General features: G+C 37.2%; 1 protein-coding gene across 1 annotated transcript in view; it reads right to left on the bottom strand.

The window, feature by feature from the left end:
* Positions 1–21,091, bottom strand: part of LOC130871351 (zinc finger protein 850-like) — a 169,464-nt gene that overhangs the window by 115,341 nt on the left and 33,032 nt on the right. Inside the window, exons 6-7 of the mRNA XM_057764696.1 lie at positions 9,481–9,563; positions 8,309–8,873 (exon numbers count right to left, since the gene is read on the bottom strand). Of these exons, the coding sequence (XP_057620679.1) occupies positions 8,309–8,873; positions 9,481–9,563 (648 nt within the window). The remainder of the gene's footprint in view (positions 1–8,308; positions 8,874–9,480; positions 9,564–21,091) is intronic.

Raw genomic sequence — 21,091 nt, 5'->3', positions numbered from 1 at the left:
TTTCTGTTTAAACAAAAAGAAAGGCTTTCACTTTAACATAGTAAGATTACATATAGCAAAAGTTATCAAGCAAGAATTACAGTTACAATATTTATATCAATTTTATCTTTTATCATAACTAAGGAAAACTATAACTATAACTAACCATTCTTCAACTCCATCAAAGACTCCAGAAGGATATAATATTACCTAAGTAAACAAGAAATAAGAAACTTCAAACTCTAGAAATGACAGAGACATCTCATTGCCTGGACAGTCACCCAAAGTTCCTCTGTACCGTTGGGGCATCCATCTTCAGCCTTCAGGCCCATAGTATCCAGCAGACATTTTCATGAAGCAGGAAATTCCAAAGACAGTTCAGTCATTTTCTACTGTGTCCTGCAGAATGTCTTGCAGACTCTTTCATGAGTCAGAAACCCCGAAAGACCATCTCACCTTTAGGCAAGTTCAGCAGTTCTTTTTCTGTGGGTTCTTTGTGTCCAGTTTATGCAACAGTCCAGGCATGAGCAGTTTCATGCCCAAATGGCTATCAAACTCCTTAAGGAGCCTCTTCGGTGCCCATCATCCTCTTGAAGTAGATTGGTGCTGCCAGGAGCAGACATGTCTCATTATCATGAAAAGCCCTAAGTTATTAAAACAGTAAATGCCATATTCTGCAGTCTTTGAAAGATATGAAGAATGCCTATCTAGCTGAAATATAGCTATGCACATCTAGAAAATCTAACTAACATGACTAAAAGCTTGACAATTATCGATGATTATCCATTAACAACCTATATACATTACATTTTTAAATGAACTATACAATCACAATACCTTAATCAAGATTAGAAATATGTGTATACATATAACAAAATTGACCTTCAAATCCACACCAATGCAAATTATTCATATCTATATCATATCCCCCTTTAAATGTAAAAGAACATTTATAAACAATATTTGGGAACATGGGCGCAGTTTTTTTCTCCAAACTGCTTCCTGCTGAATGGGGGCGCTGTTATTCAGGTCTTTCATGGTATAACCTGTGTGCCAGGTTCATCTCAGTGGGCAGTTGAGTGAAGCAATTTTTTGAGGGTGTTCACAGCAACCTTTCAGGAGGGCGTGGTCTATCATACCATATTGAGACAGAAGCAATTAACAGGGTCTCGTCTTCTGTGAAAACAAAAGAAGACCCTCTCCAAAGCATCATATCCTTAGACCCATATTCTGAAATCATAATACCCTTATATCCATATGGGTTTAGCTTGGCAGCCCATATAATGAAATGTCTCTCTGCAGTTAGCTCCTTTACAGTCAAAAATTTTAAAGAAAACACAATACAAAAAATCCAGACTCTCTGTGAATTTTCCATTTTTAGGTGGCTTATTTTTCTTTATTTCTTTTAATCTATAACTATCTGTACTCTGTCTCTTTAAAGACTTCATCCCCCTTTTTAAGGGCATTAACTTTATTCTCTCTATATATATATATTTTTTCTCTCTCTCAAGCCTACGTACATTCATCCAATACTGTGACCCATAGAGGTCTTTTATATCTGAATCTGTTTTATTGTGAATCTGTAATTTTTTTTTTCCAGGAGCATTTCTTAAAATGTTAAGCAGTTCTTAAAAACTTAAGTTGCACCATATAGGGGTAATATGGTACCACCTGTGTCCGGCTCAGTCTAAACCTTAACTGCGCTGTTATTACGGTAAGGTAATTACGGTAGTTCCTGCCTGAGACCAGCACAGTTCAGCATGGCGGAGTTGAGCCGCTCCTGCCTCAGAGCCATTTGGTGCCCCTGAGCCACACACAGTTCCAGGCACACAGCAGTCCACATTGCCATCAAGCAAGCCGTAGCACTTTACTCCAAATGATCCATTCAAAGACTCTGTCTCCCGCAGGAGCTAGACAGAGATTGCGATGGCAGCACAGCCCAGAAAGCCTGCATTTTAAAACAGCCAGTTTTTTCCTGCTGCCGAGTCAGGACAATTTCTTTGCGGCATGCAACCCACAAACAGCAAAAAGCTGTCTTAAATTCTCTCTCTCTCTCCTTTTTAAGCCCTCTCAGTTTTTTTTTTTTTTTTTTTTTTTTTGGTTTTTCGAGACAGGGTTTCTCTGTGGTTTTGGAGCCTGTCCTGGAACTAGCTCTGTAGATCAGGCTGGTCTCGAACTCACAGAGATCCGCCTGCCTCTGCCTCCCGAGTGCTGGGATTAAAGGCGTGCGCCACCATCGCCCGGCCCCTCTCAGGTTTTACATGGAGTTCATTAGCAGGTTGGGTGCCACTCTGTTGTAATAAGAGCGGCAGGGCTGCGTCCCTGGCACCCAGCCGCCCCCATGGCTAGCTTATGCCCCGAAATAATTACACGGAAACTGTATTCTTTTGAACACTACCTAGCCCATTAGTTCCAGCCTCTTATTGGCTAGCTCTTACATATTAATCTAACCCATTTCTAATATTCTGTGTAGCACCATGAGCTGGCTTAACAGGAAAGATCTTAACCTGCGTCTGTCTGGAGTGGGAGAATCATGGCGACTCACTGTCTTGGCTTCTTTCTCCCAGCATCCTGTTCTGTCTACTCTGCCTACCTATTTTTCTGTCCTATTAAAGGGCTAAGGCAGTTTCTTTATTTAACCAATGAAATTAACTCCTCCATCAAGCGAGCTTGGCGGTGGTGGTGCACACCTTTAATCCCAGCACTCAGGAGGCAGAGGCAGGTGGATCTCTGTGAGTTTGAGGCCAGCCTGGTCTACAAGAGCTAGTTCCAGGACAGACTCCAAAGCTACAGAGAAACCTTGTCTTGAACTCCCCCCCCCAATTTAACAGCATCTTTGAGGTTCCTTGTCTCATAATGTCATGTCAGAACTTTACATTCTTTCTTTCCCTTACCTCTTATCTTATTTATACGTTTTCCAGTTGAGTATTTTGGGGGATTCTGTTTCTTTTGGCTTTTCTTGGTCTATTTGTCTTCTTATTGATTTTTTCTGTTATTCTGTGGTAATTATTTTGTTTTATCTTACTACATCATAGTATATTTTTTATTATTATCCCCTAGAAACCAGTTTTTTTTTTTTCTGATGAGAAAAAGGAGTTGGATCTGAATGGGAAAATGATGGGGAAGAATTGGTCATAATCGAGTTGAGACAAACACAACTATGAAATTATTTAAGAAAACTGTTTTAAATAGGATAAGTAAAAAAAATAGACCCCTATTTTTTTAATAATCATACGAAAACAACCGTGTTCATTGGTAAAAATATGTGGAGAGCCCATGCTAGGTAGTTTTGAATGCAAGGAATCAAATGTAAATAATTAGGGAGAAGTTCATTTTCTGCAAAAGATGTGATAGTTTATGTTCATCACTTGGCAATGCTTCAAAATAATTATTGCTGATAACATGAATCTAATATATCCTGACTACAGAATCAAACAACCAAACTAATAATCTCTGAAGTGGTAGACATTGTCACAAAGAACCAAATACAGGTGAATGAAGTCAAAATCAATACATTAAGATAAACTGATGAGAGCTTTTCACACTCAGAATCATATCATTATTGCTGGAATAGTGATTGCCCGAGAAGTACAGCATGGGAACTGTGGTGTGAATACAACAGCATCAATTTTATGCCATGCATAAGCTACGTATGTCTGCCACATTCAAGATTCTCAAGTGAATTCCATATATGTAGTTTTGTTTTCCACAAGACTATGCCATTCCTAATTCTAATTTCTAATCACTGAAAAAGTTATGCTAGGCTAAGCATTTCATGTGCATGAGCATGCATTTTCATAAGTCAGTAAACCAAGAGAGCCTGGGCAGAAGTCATGCCATATATTTGCATTTTCTGTCTTTATATGAGGATGTGAGTTGGTCTCTGGAGGAATTGGGCATCAGGAAACTACAATATTCCTCTGTCACAATGGAATCCTCCATGATAAGCATCATCAGTTCATTGTGGGTCTATGTTTTGAAAAAATAAATGAGCAGGCAAGAACAAAACAAAACAGTGGGAATTTGACACCGTGTAAATAGTATACATTTAAAGACTCAATCATAACTGTCATAATTTAGCACAGACAAGCAAATGTCAAAAGAAATAAACTCCTTAAGCAAGACTATGGGAAGCAGAGAAAATGTGCAACATAAATATATCAACTCTGTAGAAGAAATTGAGCATAGCTGCTGTGCAGAGCCATACTTACTGTAGAACCACCCATCTCTTCTGAGCTTCTGGTCCTGAATTCTCTCTAGAGGATTTGCTTTTTAAAAAAGTATCAGTAAATACCATTCACCTGCTACACGCACACTCACCATCTGCAGAGCCTCAGAAATCAGGGAGTATTTACTCGTGGCTTGGTTAAACAGATACTCATGAAATCAAGAGAGATTAAAATGCTGTGTTTCTCCCTTGCTGAGTTCAAGCGGTCTGCTCAGCAGTCAAGTTATCCAGTGAGATAGATTATGGGCTGCACTGGCCTGTTGTACTCAACCAAGCCAAAGCAGCAGTGGGGAAAGGAAAGCTGAACTCCAATGGAGATCAAAACCCTATGAAGCTTACCATAACCTCTACCTTGTTTTTACTAGCAAGGTTCACAAAGATGTTGGGGCTGCTGATTAGATTAACGAATAGAAGCTGTGGAATGAAGCACAAGTGAAAGCAATTTTATTTCCACATGCAGTTGTTTGTGACTTTGAAATTTTGAAAGAACTGCAAGTATTTTTGACTTTTTAATGGGAGCAGTAGAGTTCAAAATGCTTTTAACAGTAGACGTTGTTCATTAAGCATGTAGCATATTACCACAGTATGTTATGATACATTCTTATGGACTCATATATTCTGATATGAAAAGCAAATACTGAGATTTTCATTATTCCCTTGACGACCCATCTTTTTACTTAAACATGAGTAACAAAAGCTATATATGAAGGATGTGGGGATAGGTAAAGAAGGACGCCTAGCAAATAAGAATGGAACCTTTGAAGTTCACTCTACTTATTTATTTCACTGTCACAAGTAGGGAAAGTAGAGAGTAGACTCCATTAGAACTTGATGTAGCACAAATAGACCATGTACATGCATAACAAAACCACAGAATATGGTTTGAAAAAATTCTGTTCCTTGTGCCTGATTCTTTCTGTCCTTTGTACAGAGAGTTTTTGTTTGTCTCTCCTCCCTGACCATTTAAAAATGTTTTACATTAATGCTTTTGCCAAACACAGTTGATCTTTCTGACAATTTGATAGTCTCTACTGTTTGGATAATTTAGTTATTCTCTCAGTGTAATAGGTGTAATGGATTTATCATCATTTGTTGTTCCCAAAGCTTTACTATCAACTGCTTCTTCTCTTACTCAGAAGCAGCTGAATTTGTATAAATACGTGTTTCTAGATGTTTGACACAGTAAATAGCTCTCTTCACTCTCTGTGATCTCAAGCCAATCTAACATTAAAAACAATGGCATTCACTCTTGAGAGGTTATTCATGAGAAAAATTCTGTAAGCATGCTAAAATTTAAAAATACTTAAGTTAAAGTTATTAAAATACAGTAAAAATCCTACATGATACTTAAAAAAACATTTCCTTCCATATTATGTGTTGTCAAGATAGTCATTTAAGATATAATAATCATGGATTTGTGGAAAACATCATTGTTTAATAAACACTCCTAGGGAACAATATTATAAGTTCTCTGATGAAACACACAGGTCAAATCTTTAAAGGTGAGAACTGTTTTTACATGTTACATCTCATCTTATTCATGTTTTAAGATACATAACACACCATAACATAAGTTTATTCCAAACAACACTGACACAATTAAGGTCACGGACTCATGATTTTTAGTTTACTTTTGGAGAATGCAAATTATTTTCAGTTTTTAAAGACAGCCTAGTGATTTGAGACAGACTAAACATAAATGAAGATGTTTAACTGTTAAATATTAAGAATGTATTACTGTCTTTGGTCTATGACTTTTGACTTTTAACGACAAACTAAGTTTGCAAACAAGCACATAAAGGAGAAGAACTTCTGTGGGGAAATCAACCCAAATTAATACTCCATACTCCTTCCTGTAGTGAACAACTTTGGAATGAGAAAAAAAATATGAAGGTCACTGTGACAGTCCCTCTCTCTCTCCCTTCATGAGAACCCTCAGTGCAAATGATGAGAAAATTATGAATGTGCAGAGTGATTCCCACAGGATGTCTCTGAAGGAACTCATCAAAAGAGATTTAAAAGAAACATTCCCGAAATAGTTGAAAAAGATAAATATGATACTCATTTGAAGAAGGTACCACCTCATATACAAAAACAAAGAAAAGAGCTAAGGGTAATTCCCTCTAACTTGAAAAGCAATGGAGTTCACATGTAGAGGGATATGGAGACACATTTGTGATCCATTGTCTGCCAGGCTGCAGAGAGCATCTAGACAACAGGACCCAAGTCATATACATGCCCCACACTTCCCTATTCCCAAGACCCTTCCTAGACCACATTCAGCTTAAGTGAAAAAAAAATTGATAAATATAACAAATGTGTCTTTATGATAAATGAAGTGTCTTATTCTATAATAATAATATGGAAAAATAATGATAAAGGCCTCTGTGGAATTTACAGTTGAACAGAAGCACTAATATGCTTTCTATGCATATAACATCATACGTCAAATATAATGTGCCAATACCAAGCTGTTTTCATTACTGTAGCTCTGTAATAGAGTTTGAAGTCAGGGATGGTAATGCCTCCGGAAGTACCTTTATTGTATAGAATTATTTTGGCTATCACATGTTCTTTGTTTTTCCATATAAAGTTGATTATTGTTCTCTCAAGGTCTGTGAAGAATTTTGTTGGGATTTTGATGGGGATTGCATTGAATCTATAGATTGCTTTTGGTAAAATTGCCATTTTTACTATGTTGATCCTCCCAATTCAAGAGCAAGGGAGATCCTTCCATTTTCTGGTATCCTCTTCAATTTCTTTCTTCAAAAATTTAAAGTTCTTGTCAAATAGATCTTTCACTTCCTTGGTTAGAGTTACCCCAAGATATTTTATGCTATTTGTGGCTATCGTGAAAGGGGATGCTTCTCTGATTTCCCTCTCTGCTTCTTTATCCTTTGTGTATAGGAGGGCAACTGATTTTTTGGAGTTGATCTTGTATCCTGCCACATTACTAAAGGTGTTTATCAGCTGTAGGAGTTCTTTGGTAGAGTTTTTGGTTACCTATGTTTTTCAGTCAACACTCTGCCACATACCTCACAAGCTCCTTCCTCCCTGTTTACTAGCAACTCACCTGCATGACTCAATTCCTCCTTCTACTTCCTCTCCCCGCCCCGAAGTCTTGTCTTTACCTCATGCTTAAATAATGTCCATTCAATCTTCCTATTACACCAATCACACCAATCTATCTTTACACAGTGTACACACATCCCACGACAAATCTACATCTACTTTATGACATGTTTTTATTGTTATTGTCATTCATGGAAGAGTTCACACTTATGATATCCTGCCATTAGAGAATAGACTATGAGAACAAAAAAAATACAATAAAAATTGGTCAAAATGTTTAACAGTTTTATTACAGACACAGAATGAGAAGACCTGAATTTTAAACAAGCTGATACTTATTTAATATCACAAAAATCATAGGAAAATAATGCTTATATAGAATATAATCTCATTACATAAGCAAGCATATGCCAAGAAATTAAAGATGCATCAAAATCTGAAATAGTATGATACTGGATGTTTTTAACACATTATCTGAACACACAGTCAAGAAATCTTATTGCTTAATTTACTCCTACTAGAAATATTTACTTATTCATAATAGTTAATGCTTGAATAGTATGTTAACAACAATGATGCATAAATTCTGTTTACAACAAATGCTTGATGACAATCAAGTTCGAATCTGGATACAATGTTTCTAAATTAATAAGAACTGTAAAGCTGTCTATGTATTGACTAAGCTTTGAAAATTAATTGAATGATGCGAGTCTCTATAATAACTTGGTTAATGTATGAAGATCTGTCCAACAAATTAATGTGAGATATATTAAAAAAATTTATGAAATGTACATCACACATGACTTTTTTGATGCTTTCTAAGACTTCAGTTTGTGTTAAAGGATTTGCCACATTCTTTACATATGTAAGGTTTGTCACCAGTAAGGAGTCTATGGTGAGTATGAAGAGCTGAGATCTGGGTAAAGGACTTGTCACATTTTTGACATCTACAAGGTTACTCACCAGAATGAATTCTGTGATGATTATGAAGTGTTGAGACATGAGCAAAAGATTTGCCACATGCTTGACATGTGTAAGGTTTCTCACCAGTATGGGTTCTGTGATGACTGCGAAGATTTGAGATCTGGGTAAAGGACCTGCCACATGCTTGACATCTGTAAGGTTTCTCACCAGTATGGATTCTGCGATGAGTATAAAGAGTTGATGCCCTGGTAAAGGACTTGCCACATTCTTGACATCTGAAAGGTTTCTCACCAGTATGGATTCTGTGATGATTATAAAGTGTTGAGACATGGGCAAAAGACTTGCCACATTCTTGACATGTATAAGGTTTCTCACCAGTATGAATTCTGTGATGTCTGTGAAGATCTGACACCTGGGTAAAGGACTTGAGACATGCTTGACATGTGTAAGGTTTCTCACCAGTATGGATTCTCTGGTGAGCTTGAAGATTTGCATAATGGTTAAATGACTTGCCACAATCTTTACATTTGTATGCCTTCTCTTTGGGATTAATTCTGTTATGCATAGTGAGGCATACACATCTGTATAAGCACCTTCCACATTCCATATAGTTGTTTTGACTTTCTTCATTTTGATTGCTTATAAAATGCTTCTCTTCCTTCTGGTCATGCTGGAACAAAAATAAAGGTGTGTGTTATAATAAAAAATCTCCTTACAATTATTGTGTATGTATTGGCTCTTAGGAAAAACAGACTTATTCTATGTATTTAAATAATTATAAAACCATATTGTGATTTGATGTTTTGGGAATTTGTTCCTTCAAGATGAGGATTCTGGTAAATAGTCTTCCTAGCATTCCTAGGAAAGGTTTTAATAACATCATTAAATGTGTAAGACTTCTCACAACTAGAAAAGCTACGATATATTTTCAGTCTCCTTTGATTGAGAAAAACCTTCTCACGTATATATCAAATGAATATCTTGTTACAAAATATAATTATTAATTAAGGGAATTAAATGTTTAATACCATATGCGTCATTCAGTTTCAGGTTTTTCAAAATTATTTGTACAATATAAATATGTTTTAAAACATTTTTTTTTTTTCTGAGAAACTGCTTCTGAAAATAATGTGACATCTTTCAAGATAAGGTAGAGATTACTGACATTTTTTGGCAGGGCTACCCAGTGTGGTTGATGAATATAGATTATTTCAATTATGACATAATCCATTCTCTTTTCTCTCTTCATCCTGAAAGTTTTTTAAGTCACTACTTACAGCTATTCCTGATATCAATTTCTGGATAGGATCTTGTCTATTCTCCTGTGAAAAAAGGTCTTGTGCTTGATGAAAATAGAAAACTGGAAGAAAGAAAAACATATAATTATCTGCATTAGTACAGTTATGTGAAACATTTTCAGATATACAAGTAACACAGTTTTATAAATATGTAGACCCATATTCAAGGTGGCATATTACAAAAAATAAACTTCAAATCATTCATTCTAATAAAACAATCTTTTTTAGGCAAATGGACAGATCTTTTATTATAATAAATAAACTATAAAAATGGAAGGATCGAAGTTATGTTACCTTAGAGTTTCCAGTCATAATTTTGAGAATTAAGACTATATATAATAGGTTGAGTGAAATGACCCCATATAATCAGATATCTGAATACATGGTCTAAAGTTGGTGGATATTTATCGTAGGGATAAAGAGGTATCAACTTAATGGAACATATATGTCCCTGGAGATTGGCTTTGAGAATTTCAATGCCTTCAGTTGCCAAAAGTGAGCTCTCTGCTTCCTGTTGTGGTTCTAGATGGGACCTCTTACTGCTGCTCTAGTCCCTTGTCAGCTGCTACCTCTGATTCATTATAATAGATCTTTCTTCTGTATTTTGCCTTTATCTTGGAGTTTTATCACAGAAACTGAAAAGTAACTATGTACCAAGCCTATTACCCAACTACAAGAAACACTCATTTTATCTTAATGGATATAACTCATCTCCACAATCTTTTCAAATAAACAAATTGAATAATATTAGTAAAGAATACAGAATATTAGTAAAGAAAGAAGGAAATTAAAAACAGGAAACAGTTATTACTAATAGGTCCACAGGAAATCAAATATGCCATAAGGAAGGGGTGATTAAATTTTCAAGGAAATTCACTAGGACTGATCTTATCAGAGATACATTTTCATAAAATACATTCTGATTATGACTTTTAATCCCTCAAAAGCCCTGAGATCATCCCCATATTAACTAATGTCTGAATTTACCCACTTTCTGTCACATTGTAGAAAAAATATAGGCATCTAAAGAATGAGAATAAAATAATGCAATCAGAGTCAATGAAATCAGACAGGACAAGAGAAGACAAGGAGACAAAGAAAAAGCACAGTAAACATAGATAGAGAAAGACACACAGTTGTCCATACAAAAACTGCATAAAGCAAAACAAGGCAAAACTCTAGAAGTTATAATGTACAAAAAGATCTCATAAGGTCAAAAAAAATGAAAACAAATAAATTCCCAAACTATACATTATGGGGAAAAAGAAGGTACAAATATTTCATTGAGTGGTGTTTTTGTTATCCATCAAGTGCTAGGTATGGGGCCTTCCTGTAACCGTGACTCTTATCCCAGTTCATACTCTCTTCAAGAAACTAAATTTTCTTGGGGACTTGTGGTCTACTGGAAATAGCTTAGTAAGATTAGAATTAAAAGCCATCTTTTTATTAAATGTATTTTTCTAGATTCCTTTACAAAATAAGTTTTCATAGATGAGTGAACTTATGTTAGTATCTACAATTTGATTTTATTAATCAATATATCAGTTTTCAACCATACAATTATAATAAATGCTGATTATATAACTGCAGAATAATTTAAAATTGTGGATGAGCTTTTTTTTCATCTGCAAGGTCCTTGGAAACACCAACACGGCCTGCTTCAGGGCTGAGGGGACCAGAAGGGGGGGGCGGAGGTAGGGAGAGGGGTTGTTTCCTGCCCCTCTCCCCCCAGCCCGCCTTTTAGTCTACAACCCTGGAACCCTGCAAGAGGGGAACTGGAGAGGAGAGCAAGTAGCCATGCAGCCAGAGCACCTGAAGTGCAACTCTCTGGGAGAGTCCCAGGGAACTGAATTCAGGGCCCAACCAATTCCCTAAGCTTTTCTGGCCATCATGCTGGGTTTGTTCCTGCTGCTGGCTTTCTTTATCCCATTCCACCCTGCCCCCAAGCCTGCCTTTTAGTCTGCAAGATTCTTGGATCCTGCAAAACAGCCTGTTTCAGGGCGGAGGGGATCTGAGAGCCTGCTCCAATGCTGAAGGAACCTAAGAGAGGGCACACTAAGAAAAACACCCAAGTACAGTCAGCCACAGCAAAGATGGGACCAAGACTCTGCTGGCCTCAGTTGAAGGAAGAGATGGGTAGGTGCCAATGCAAGAATTCCTCAAACATCCTGAAAAGCAACATGGTAACACCAGAATCCAGCGAACACATAACAGGAAGACTTGAGCATCCTAACCCAGAAGAAAAAGAAAAAATCGACTTTAAATGTAATTTTATGAAAATGATGGAGACCTTTAAACAGGAAGTGAAAAACTCCCTTAAAGAAATGGAATAAAAGACAAAAAAAAGTTAGAAGAAATTAATAAATTCCTCAAAGATACCCAGGAAAACCAAGAAAAAACAATCAAGCAGGTAAAGATAACAGTTCAAGACTTGAAGACCGAAATGGAGGTAATAAAGAAAACACAAACCGAGGGATGGCTGGATATGGAAAATTTGGGTAAACAAACAGGAACTACAGAGACAACTATAACCAACAGAATAAAAGAGCTAGAAAAAAATCTCAGGTGCTGAAGACACTATAGAGGAATAAGACTCATTGATCAAAGAAAACATCAAATCCAACAAATTCTTAACTCATAACATCCAGGAAATCTGGGACACCATGAAAAGACCAAACCTAAGAATAATAGGGGTAGAAGAACTCCAGCTCAAAGGCCCAAAAAATATATTCAACAAAAATATAGAAGAAAACTTTCCCAACCTAAAGAAGTATATCACTATGAAGGTACAAGAAGCTTACAGAACAAGGATAGACTGGATAAAAAAAAAAAAAAAAAAAAAAAAAACCCTCATCATATAATAATGAAAAAACACAAACACACAGAATAAAAAAAAAATTAAGAGCTGCAAAGGGAAAAGGTCAAGTAACACATAAAGGTAAACCTATCAGAATTACACCTGACTTCTCAATGGAAACCATGAAAACCAGAAGGTCTTGAATAGATGTGCTACAGACATTAAGAGATCATGGATGCAAGCCCAGACTACTATACCCAGCAAAGCTTTCCTTCACCATTGATGGAGAAAACAAGATATTCCATGACAAAACAGATTTAAACAATATGAATGCATAAACCCAGCCTTTACAGAAAGTACTAGAAGGAAAACCTCAACCCAAGGAAGCCAACAACACCCATAATAACATGGACATCTGACAACCCTCCACCAACAAAACTCAAAGAAGGGAAACACACAAACACTACCAACAAAAAATAACCGGAGTTAACAACCACTGGCCACTAATATCACTTAATATCAATAGATTCAATTCACCTATAAAATGGCACAGGTTAAGAAAATGGATACGAAAACAGGATCCAGAATTCTGCTGTTTACAAGAAACACAAATCAACCTCAAACACAGACACTACCTCAGATTAAAGGGTTGGGAAAAGGTTTTCAAATCAAACCAACCTAAGAAACAAGCGGGTGTGGCTATCCTAATATCTAACAAAATTGATTTCAAACTAAAATCAATCAGAAGAGATGGAGAAGGACACTTGATACTCATAACAGGAACATCAAGATGAAGTCCCAATCCTGAATATCTATGTCCCTAATATAAAAGTACCCACATGGTGCGGGCAACTGGGCGGGCGGTAGTTCCTTTGTCTCAATAGCCTGCCTGCAGCAAGCAAGGTAGGCCCTTTGTTTACGAGCTACCCGACCAGCACGGAGATCTGATCTCAGCACCAGGAGACCCATCACTGGGGAGAGTCATCACTGGGAAGGTACATCAGTGGGCAAGGAGACCTGATCCTGTAAAAGAAGGTACATAGGGGAGCATCCAGAGGAAGAGATGGGCAGGCGCCAATGTAAGAATGCACCCAACAATCTGAAAAACAACATGAAACCACCAGAATCCAGCGACCTCACAAAAGGAGGACATAAACACCTTAATCAAGAAGAAGTAGAAAAATCTGACTTTATGAAAGTGATAGAGGCCCTTAAACAGGAGGTAAAAAACTCCCTTAAAGAAATGGATGAGAAGAATGACAGAAAGTTTGAAGAATTGAGTAAATCTGTGAATGATATCCTAGGGAACCAAGGAAAAACAATCAAACAGATAATGGAAACAGTTCAGGACTTGAAAACTGAAATGGAGGCAAGGAAGAAAACACAAACAGAGGGCCGGCTGGACATGGGAAATCTAGGTAAATGAAGAGACTACAGAAACAAGCATAACCAACCGAATACAAGAGATAGAAGAAAGAATCTAAGATTCTGAAGATACCATAGAGAAAATAAATACACTGATCAAAGAAAACAGCAAATCCAACAAATTCTCATCACAAAACATTCAGGAAATCTGGGACATAATAAAAAAACCAAACCTAAGAATAATAGGAGGAGAAGAAGGAGAAGTGTAGCTCAACAGCCCAGAAAATATATTTAATAAAATTATAGAAGAAAACTTTCCCAACCTAAAGAAAGATATACCTATGAAGGTTCAAGAAGCATAGAGAACACCGAATAGACCGGATAAAAAAACACATCCCTTCGCCATATAATAATCAAAACACAAAACATACAGAATAAAGAAAGAATATTAAGAGCTGCAAAGGAAAAAGGTCAAGTTACTTACAAAGGTAAACCTATCAGACTTACACCTGACTTCTCTATGGAAACCATGAAAGCCAGAAGGTCCTGGATAGATGTACTGCAGAAACTAAGAGACCATGGATGCAAGCCCAGACTACAATGCCCAGCCAAGCTTTCGTTCACTATAAATGGAGAAAACAAAATTTTCCAGGATAAAAAGAAATTTAAACAATATGTAGCCACAAATCCAGCCTTACAGGAAGTAATTGAAGGAAAATCACAAACCAAGGAGTACAACAATGCCCACAATAACTCAGGCATCTAGCGACCCTTAACCAGCACAACCCGAAGAAGGGAAACACACAAACTCTACTACCAAAAAAATGACCGGAGTTAACAACCACTGGTCATTAATATCACTTAATGTCAATAGACTCAACTCACCTATAAAAAGTCACAGGCTAAGAGATTGGATACGAAAACAGGATCCAACATTCTGCTGTTTACAAGAAACACACCTCAACAACAAAGACAGGCATCTACTCAGAGTAAAGGACTGGGAAAAGGCTTATCAAGCAAATGGACCTAAGAAATAAGCAGGTGTGGCCATACTAATTTCTAACAAAGTTGACTTCAAACTAAAATCAATCAGAAGAGATGGAGAGGATCATTTTCTATTCATAACAGGAACAATTTATCAGGATGAAGTCTCAATCCTGAATATCTATGCCCTAATATAAAAGCACTCACTTACGTAAAAGAAACATTACTAAAACTCAAGGCAGTCATCAAACCACACACACTAATAGTAGGAGTTTTCAACACTCCTCTCTCACCAATGGACAGGTCAATCAGACAGAAACCTAACACAGAAATAAGAAAACTAATGGAGGTAATGAAGCAAACTGACTTAAGAGACATCTATAGAACATTCCACCCAAATCGGAAAGAATATACCTTCTTCTCTGCAGCTCATGGAACCTTCTCGAAAATTGACCACATACTCAGTAACAAAGCAAACTCCACAGTTACAAAAAAATATTAGTAACCACCTGTGTCTTATCAGATCACCATGGATTAAAGTTAGAATTCAACAACAGTGCTACCCCCAGAAAGCCTACGAACTCATGGAAACTGGACAGTCAACTACAGAACCACATCTGGATCAAGGAAGAAATAAAGAAAGAAATTAAAGTTTTCCTTGAATTCAATGAAAATAGAAACAACATACTCAAACCTATGGGACACTATGAAAGCAGTCCTAAGAGGAAAGTTCATAGCACTAAGTGCCCACTTAAAGAAAACGGAGAGAGCACACAAAGGAGACTTAACAGCCTACCTGAAAGCTCTAGAAAAAAAAGAAGCAGACTCACCTAAGAGAAGTAGAAGACGGGAAATAATCAAACTGAGGGCTGAAATCAACAAAATAGAAACACAGAAAACAATCCAAAGAATCAATGAAACAAAAAGCTGGTTCCTGGAGAAAAATCAACAAGATTGATAAACCCCTATCCAAACTAATAAAACGGCACAGAGAATATGCAAATTAATAAGATAAGAAATGAAAAGGGGGACATAACCACAGACACAGAGGAAATTCAGAGAAACATTAGATCTTACTACAAAAGCCTGTATGCCACAGAACTGGAAAATGTAAAAGAAATGGACACTTTTTTAGATCAATACCATATACCAAAGTTAAACCAGGACCAGGTGAACAATCTAAATAGATCTGTTAGTCGCAAAGAATTAGAAGCTCTTATCAAAAACCTCCCTTCTAAAAAAAGCCCAGGAACAGATGGTTTCAATGCAAAATTCTACCAGAACGTCCAAGAAGACCTAATACCTATACTTCTTAATGTATTTCACAATATAGAAACAGAGAAGTCATTGCCAAATTCCTTTTGTGAAGCTACAGTAACTCTGATACCAAAACCACACAAAGACTCAACCAACTTAGAGGCCAATCTCACTCATGAACATCAACACAAAAATCCTCAATAAAATACTGGCAAACTGTATCCAAGAACACATTAGAAAAATTATCCATTATGATCAAGTAGGCTTCATCCCAAAGATGCAGGGTTGGTTCAACATACAAAAATCTACCAATGTAATCCATTATATAAATAAACTGAACAAAAAAAAACATCTGATCGTTTCATTAGATGCTGAAAAAGCATTTGACAAAATTCAATATCCCTTTATGATAAAAGTCTTGGAGAGATTAGGAATACAAGGGTCATACCTAAATATAATAAAAGCTATTTACAGCAAGCCAACAGCTAACATCAAATTAAAATGGTGAGACACTCAAAGCCATCCCACTAAAATCAGGAACACAACAAGGTTGTCCACTCTCTCCATACCTCATCAATATAGTGCTTGAAGTTCTAGAAATAGCAATAAGACAACATAAGGGGATCAAGGGGATTCGAATTGGAAAGTAAGAAGTTAAGCTTTCATTATTTGCAGATGATATGATAGTATACATAAGCGACCCCAAAAACTCTACCAAAGAACTCCTACAGCTGATAAACACCTTTAGTAATGTGGCAGGATACAAGATCAACTCCAAAAAATCAGTTGCCCTCCTATACACAAAGGATAAAGAAGCAGAGAGGGAAATCAGAGAAGCATCACCTTTCATGATAGCCACAAACAGCAAAAAATATCTTGGGGTAACTCTAACCAAGGAAGTGAAAGATCTATTTGACAAGAACTTTAAGTCTTTGAAGAAAGAAATTGAAGAGGATACCAGAAAATGGAAGGATCTCCCTTACTCTTGGATTGGGAGGAACAACATAGTAAAAATGGCAATTTTACCAAAGGCAATTTATAGATTCAATGAAATCCCCATCAAGGTCCCATCAAAATTCTTCACAGATCTTCAGAAGACAATAATCAACATTATATGGAAAAACAAAAAACCCAGGATAGCCAAAACAATTTTATACAATAAAGGAACTTCTGGAGGCATTACCATCCCTGACTTCAAACTGTATTACAGAGCTACAGTAATGAAAACAGCGTGGTATTGGCTAAAAAAACAGAGAAGTCGACCAATAGAATCGAATAGAAGACCCGGATTTTAACCCACAAACATATGAACACCTGATTTTCGATAAAGGAGCTAAAAGTATGCAATGGAAGAAAGAAAGCATCTCCAACAAATGGTGCTGGCACAACTGGATGTCAACCTGTAGAATGAAAATAGATCCATATCTATCACCATGCTCAAAACTCAAGTCCAAATGGATCAAAGACCTCAATATCAATCTGAACACACTGAACCTGACAGAACAGGAAGTGGGAAGTACCCTACAACATATGGGCACAGGAGATCGCTTCCTATGTATAACCCCAGCAGCACAGACATTAAGGGCAACATTGAATAAATGGGACCTCCTGAAACTGAGAAGCTCTGTAAAGCAAAGGACACTGTCACTAAGACAGAAAGGCAACCCACTGACTGGGAGAAGATCTTCACTATCCCTGCAACAGACAAAGGTCTGATCTCCAAAATATATAAAGAACTCAAGAAACTAGACTTTAAAATGCTAATTAACCCAATTTAAAAATGGGGTACTGAATTGAACAGAGAATTCTCAACAGTAAAAGTTCAAATGGCCAAAAGAAACTTAAGGTCATGCTCAATCTCCTTAGCGATCAGGGAAATGCAAATCAAAACTTTGAGATATCATCTTACACCTGTCAGAATGGCTAAAATAAAAACACCAATGATAGCCTTTGCTGGAGAGGTTGTGGAGTAAGGGGTACACTCATCCATTGCTGGTGGGAATGCAAACTTGTGCAACCACTTTGGAAATCAGTGTGGCGGTTTCTCAGGAACTTTGGGATCAACCTACCCCAGGACCCAGCAATACCACTCTTGGGAATATACCCAAGAGATGCTCTATCATATTACAAAAGCATTTGTTCAACTATGTTCATAGCATCATTATTTGTAATAGCCAAAACCTGGAAACAACCTAGATGTCCTTCAATGGAAGAATGGAAGAAGAAAGTGTGGAATATATACACATTAGAGTACTACTCAGCGGTAAAAAACAATGACATCTTGAATTTTGCATGCAAATAGATGGAAATAGAAAACACTATCCTGAGCGAGGTAACCCAGACCCAAAAAGATGAACATGGGATGTGCTCACAGATAATTGGTTTCTAGCCATAAATAAAGGACATTGAGTCTATAATTGGTGATCCTAAAGAAGCTAAATAAGAAGGTGAACCCAAAGAAAAACATATAGATATCCTCCTGGATATGGGAAGTAGACAAGATTGCCTGGCAAAACATTGGGATCTTGGGGGTAGGGTGGGATGGGGGTAAGGGGAGATGGGTAGAGAAAAGTGAGAAGGGGAAAATGGGGGAACTTAGAGAAATGGGATGGTTGGGATAAAGGAAGGGTGGATATGGGAGCAGGGAAGTATATACCTTAATTAAGGGAGCCATTTTAGAGTTGGCAAGAGACTTGAACCTAGAGGGGCTCCCAGGTGCTCAGGGCGATGTCCCCAGTTAGTTCCTTGGGCATCTGAGGATAGGGAACCTGAAATGGCCTTATCCTATAGCCATACTGATGAATATCTTGCATATCACCATAGAACCTTCATCTGGCTATGGATGGAGATAGAGACAGAGACCCACATTGGAGCACCGGACTGAGCTCCCAAGGTCCAATGAGGAGCAGAAGGAGGGAGAACATGAGCAAGGAAGTCAGGACTGTGAGGGGTGCATCCACCCACTGAGATAGAGGGACTGATCTATTGGGAGCTCACCAAGCCCAACCAGAGTGGAACTGAAAAAGCATGGGATAAAACCGAACTCTCTGAACACTGGGGACAATGAGGGCTGATGAGAAGCCAAGGACAATGGCACTGGGTTTTGATCCTACTTCATGTTCTGGCTTTGTGGGAGCCTAGCCAGTTTGGATGCTCACCTTCCTAGACCTGGATGAAGGGGGTAAGAACTTGAACTTTCCACAGGGCAGGGAACCCTGACTGTTCTTTGGACTGGAGAGGGTGGGGAAGAGGAGTGGGGGAGGGGGAGAGGAGTGGGAGGAGGGGGAGGGAAATGGTAGGCTAGGAGGAGGCGGAAATTTTTTTTCAATAAAAAAAGTGCTAAAAAAAAGCACTCACGTATGTAAAAGAAACATTACTAAAACTCGAATCACACATCAAACTCCACACACTAATAATAGGAGAGTTCAACACTCCACTCTCACCAATGGACAGGTCAGACAGAAACTTAACAGAGAAATAAGAGAATTAACAGATGTAAAGAATCAAATGGATTTAACAGACATCTATAGAACATTCCACCCAAACAGGAAAGAATATACCTTCTCAGCACCTCATGGAACCTTCACGAAAATTGATCACATACTCGGTAACAAAGCAAACATCCACAGATACAAAAAAAACTGGAGAACCACCTGTGTCTTATCGGATCACCATAGAGTAAAGACAAAATTTAACAACAATACCACCCCCTGGAAAGCCTACAAACTTATGGAAACTGAACAGTCAACTACTGAACCACCCGTGTCAAGGAAGAAATAAATAAAGAAATTAAAGTCTTCCTTGAATTCAAGAAAAATGAAGACACAACATACCCAAACCTATGAGACACCATGAAAGCAGTGCTAAGAGGAAAGTTCACAGCACTAAGTGCCCACATAGAGAAAACGGAGAAAGCTCACATTAAAGACTTAATAGCACACCTAAAAGCTCTAGAAAAAAAGAAGCAGACTCACCCAGGAGGTGTAGAAAACTGGAAATAAGCAAACTGAGGGCTGAAATCAAAAAATAGAAACACAGAAAACAATCCAAAGTATCAATGAAAGAAAGAGCTGGTTCTTTGAGAAGATCAACAAACCCCATCCAAACTAATCAAACGGCAGAGAGAGAACACTCAAATTAACAAGATCAGAAATGAAAAAGGGGACAAAACAACAGACACTGAGGAAATTCAGAGAATCATTAGATCTTACTACAAAAGCCTGTAATTCACAAAATTGGAAAATGTAAAAGAAATGGACATTTTTTAGATAAATAGCATATAACAAAATTAAATGAAGGTGAACAATTTAAATAGACCCATAAGCCGTGAGGAAATAGAAGCTGTCATCAAAAACCTCCCAACCAAAAAAAGCCCAGGGCCAGATAGTTTTAATGCAGAATTCTACCAGAACTTCCAAGAAGAGCTAATACCTATACTCCTTAATTTGTTCCACATAATGGAAACTGAAGAGTCACTGCTAAGCACTCTTTATGACGCTACAATTAACCCTGATACCAAAACCACACAAAGACTCAACCAAGAAAGAGAATTACAGACCAATCGCACTCATGAACATCGATGTAAAAATTCTCAATAAAATTCTGCCAAACTGAATCCAAGAACACATAAAAAAAAATCATCTATTATGATCAAGTAGGTTTCATTCCAGAGATTCAGGGCTGGATCAACAGATGAAATCTATCAAAGTAATCCATGATATAAATAAACTGAAAGAAAAAAAACCATATGATCATTTCATTAGATGCCAAAAAAGCATTTGACAAAATTACACCCCTTTTTGATAAAGGTCTTGGACAGATTAGGGGTACAAGGATCATATCTAAATATAATAAAAGCAATATACAGCAAACTGACAGCTAACATCAAATTAAATGGAAAGAAACTCAAAGTGATTCCACTAAAATCAGGAAGAAGACAATGCTGTTCACTCTCTCCATATCTCTCCAACATAGTGCTTGAAGTTCTAGCAATAACAATAAGAAAACATAAGGAGATCAAGGGGATTCGAATTGGAGAGGAAGAAGTCAAACTTTTGTTATTTGCAGATGATATAATAGTGTTCATAAGTGACCCCCAAAACTCTACCTAAGAACTCCTACAGCTGATAAATACCTTCAGTGATATGGCAGGATACAAAATCAACTCCAAAAAAATTAGTAGCCCTC

Source organism: Chionomys nivalis, chromosome 3 (assembly GCF_950005125.1).
Source record: "Chionomys nivalis chromosome 3, mChiNiv1.1, whole genome shotgun sequence".
Lineage (NCBI taxonomy): Eukaryota > Metazoa > Chordata > Mammalia > Rodentia > Cricetidae > Chionomys > Chionomys nivalis.
This window is presented reverse-complemented; position numbering and strand designations above follow the sequence as displayed.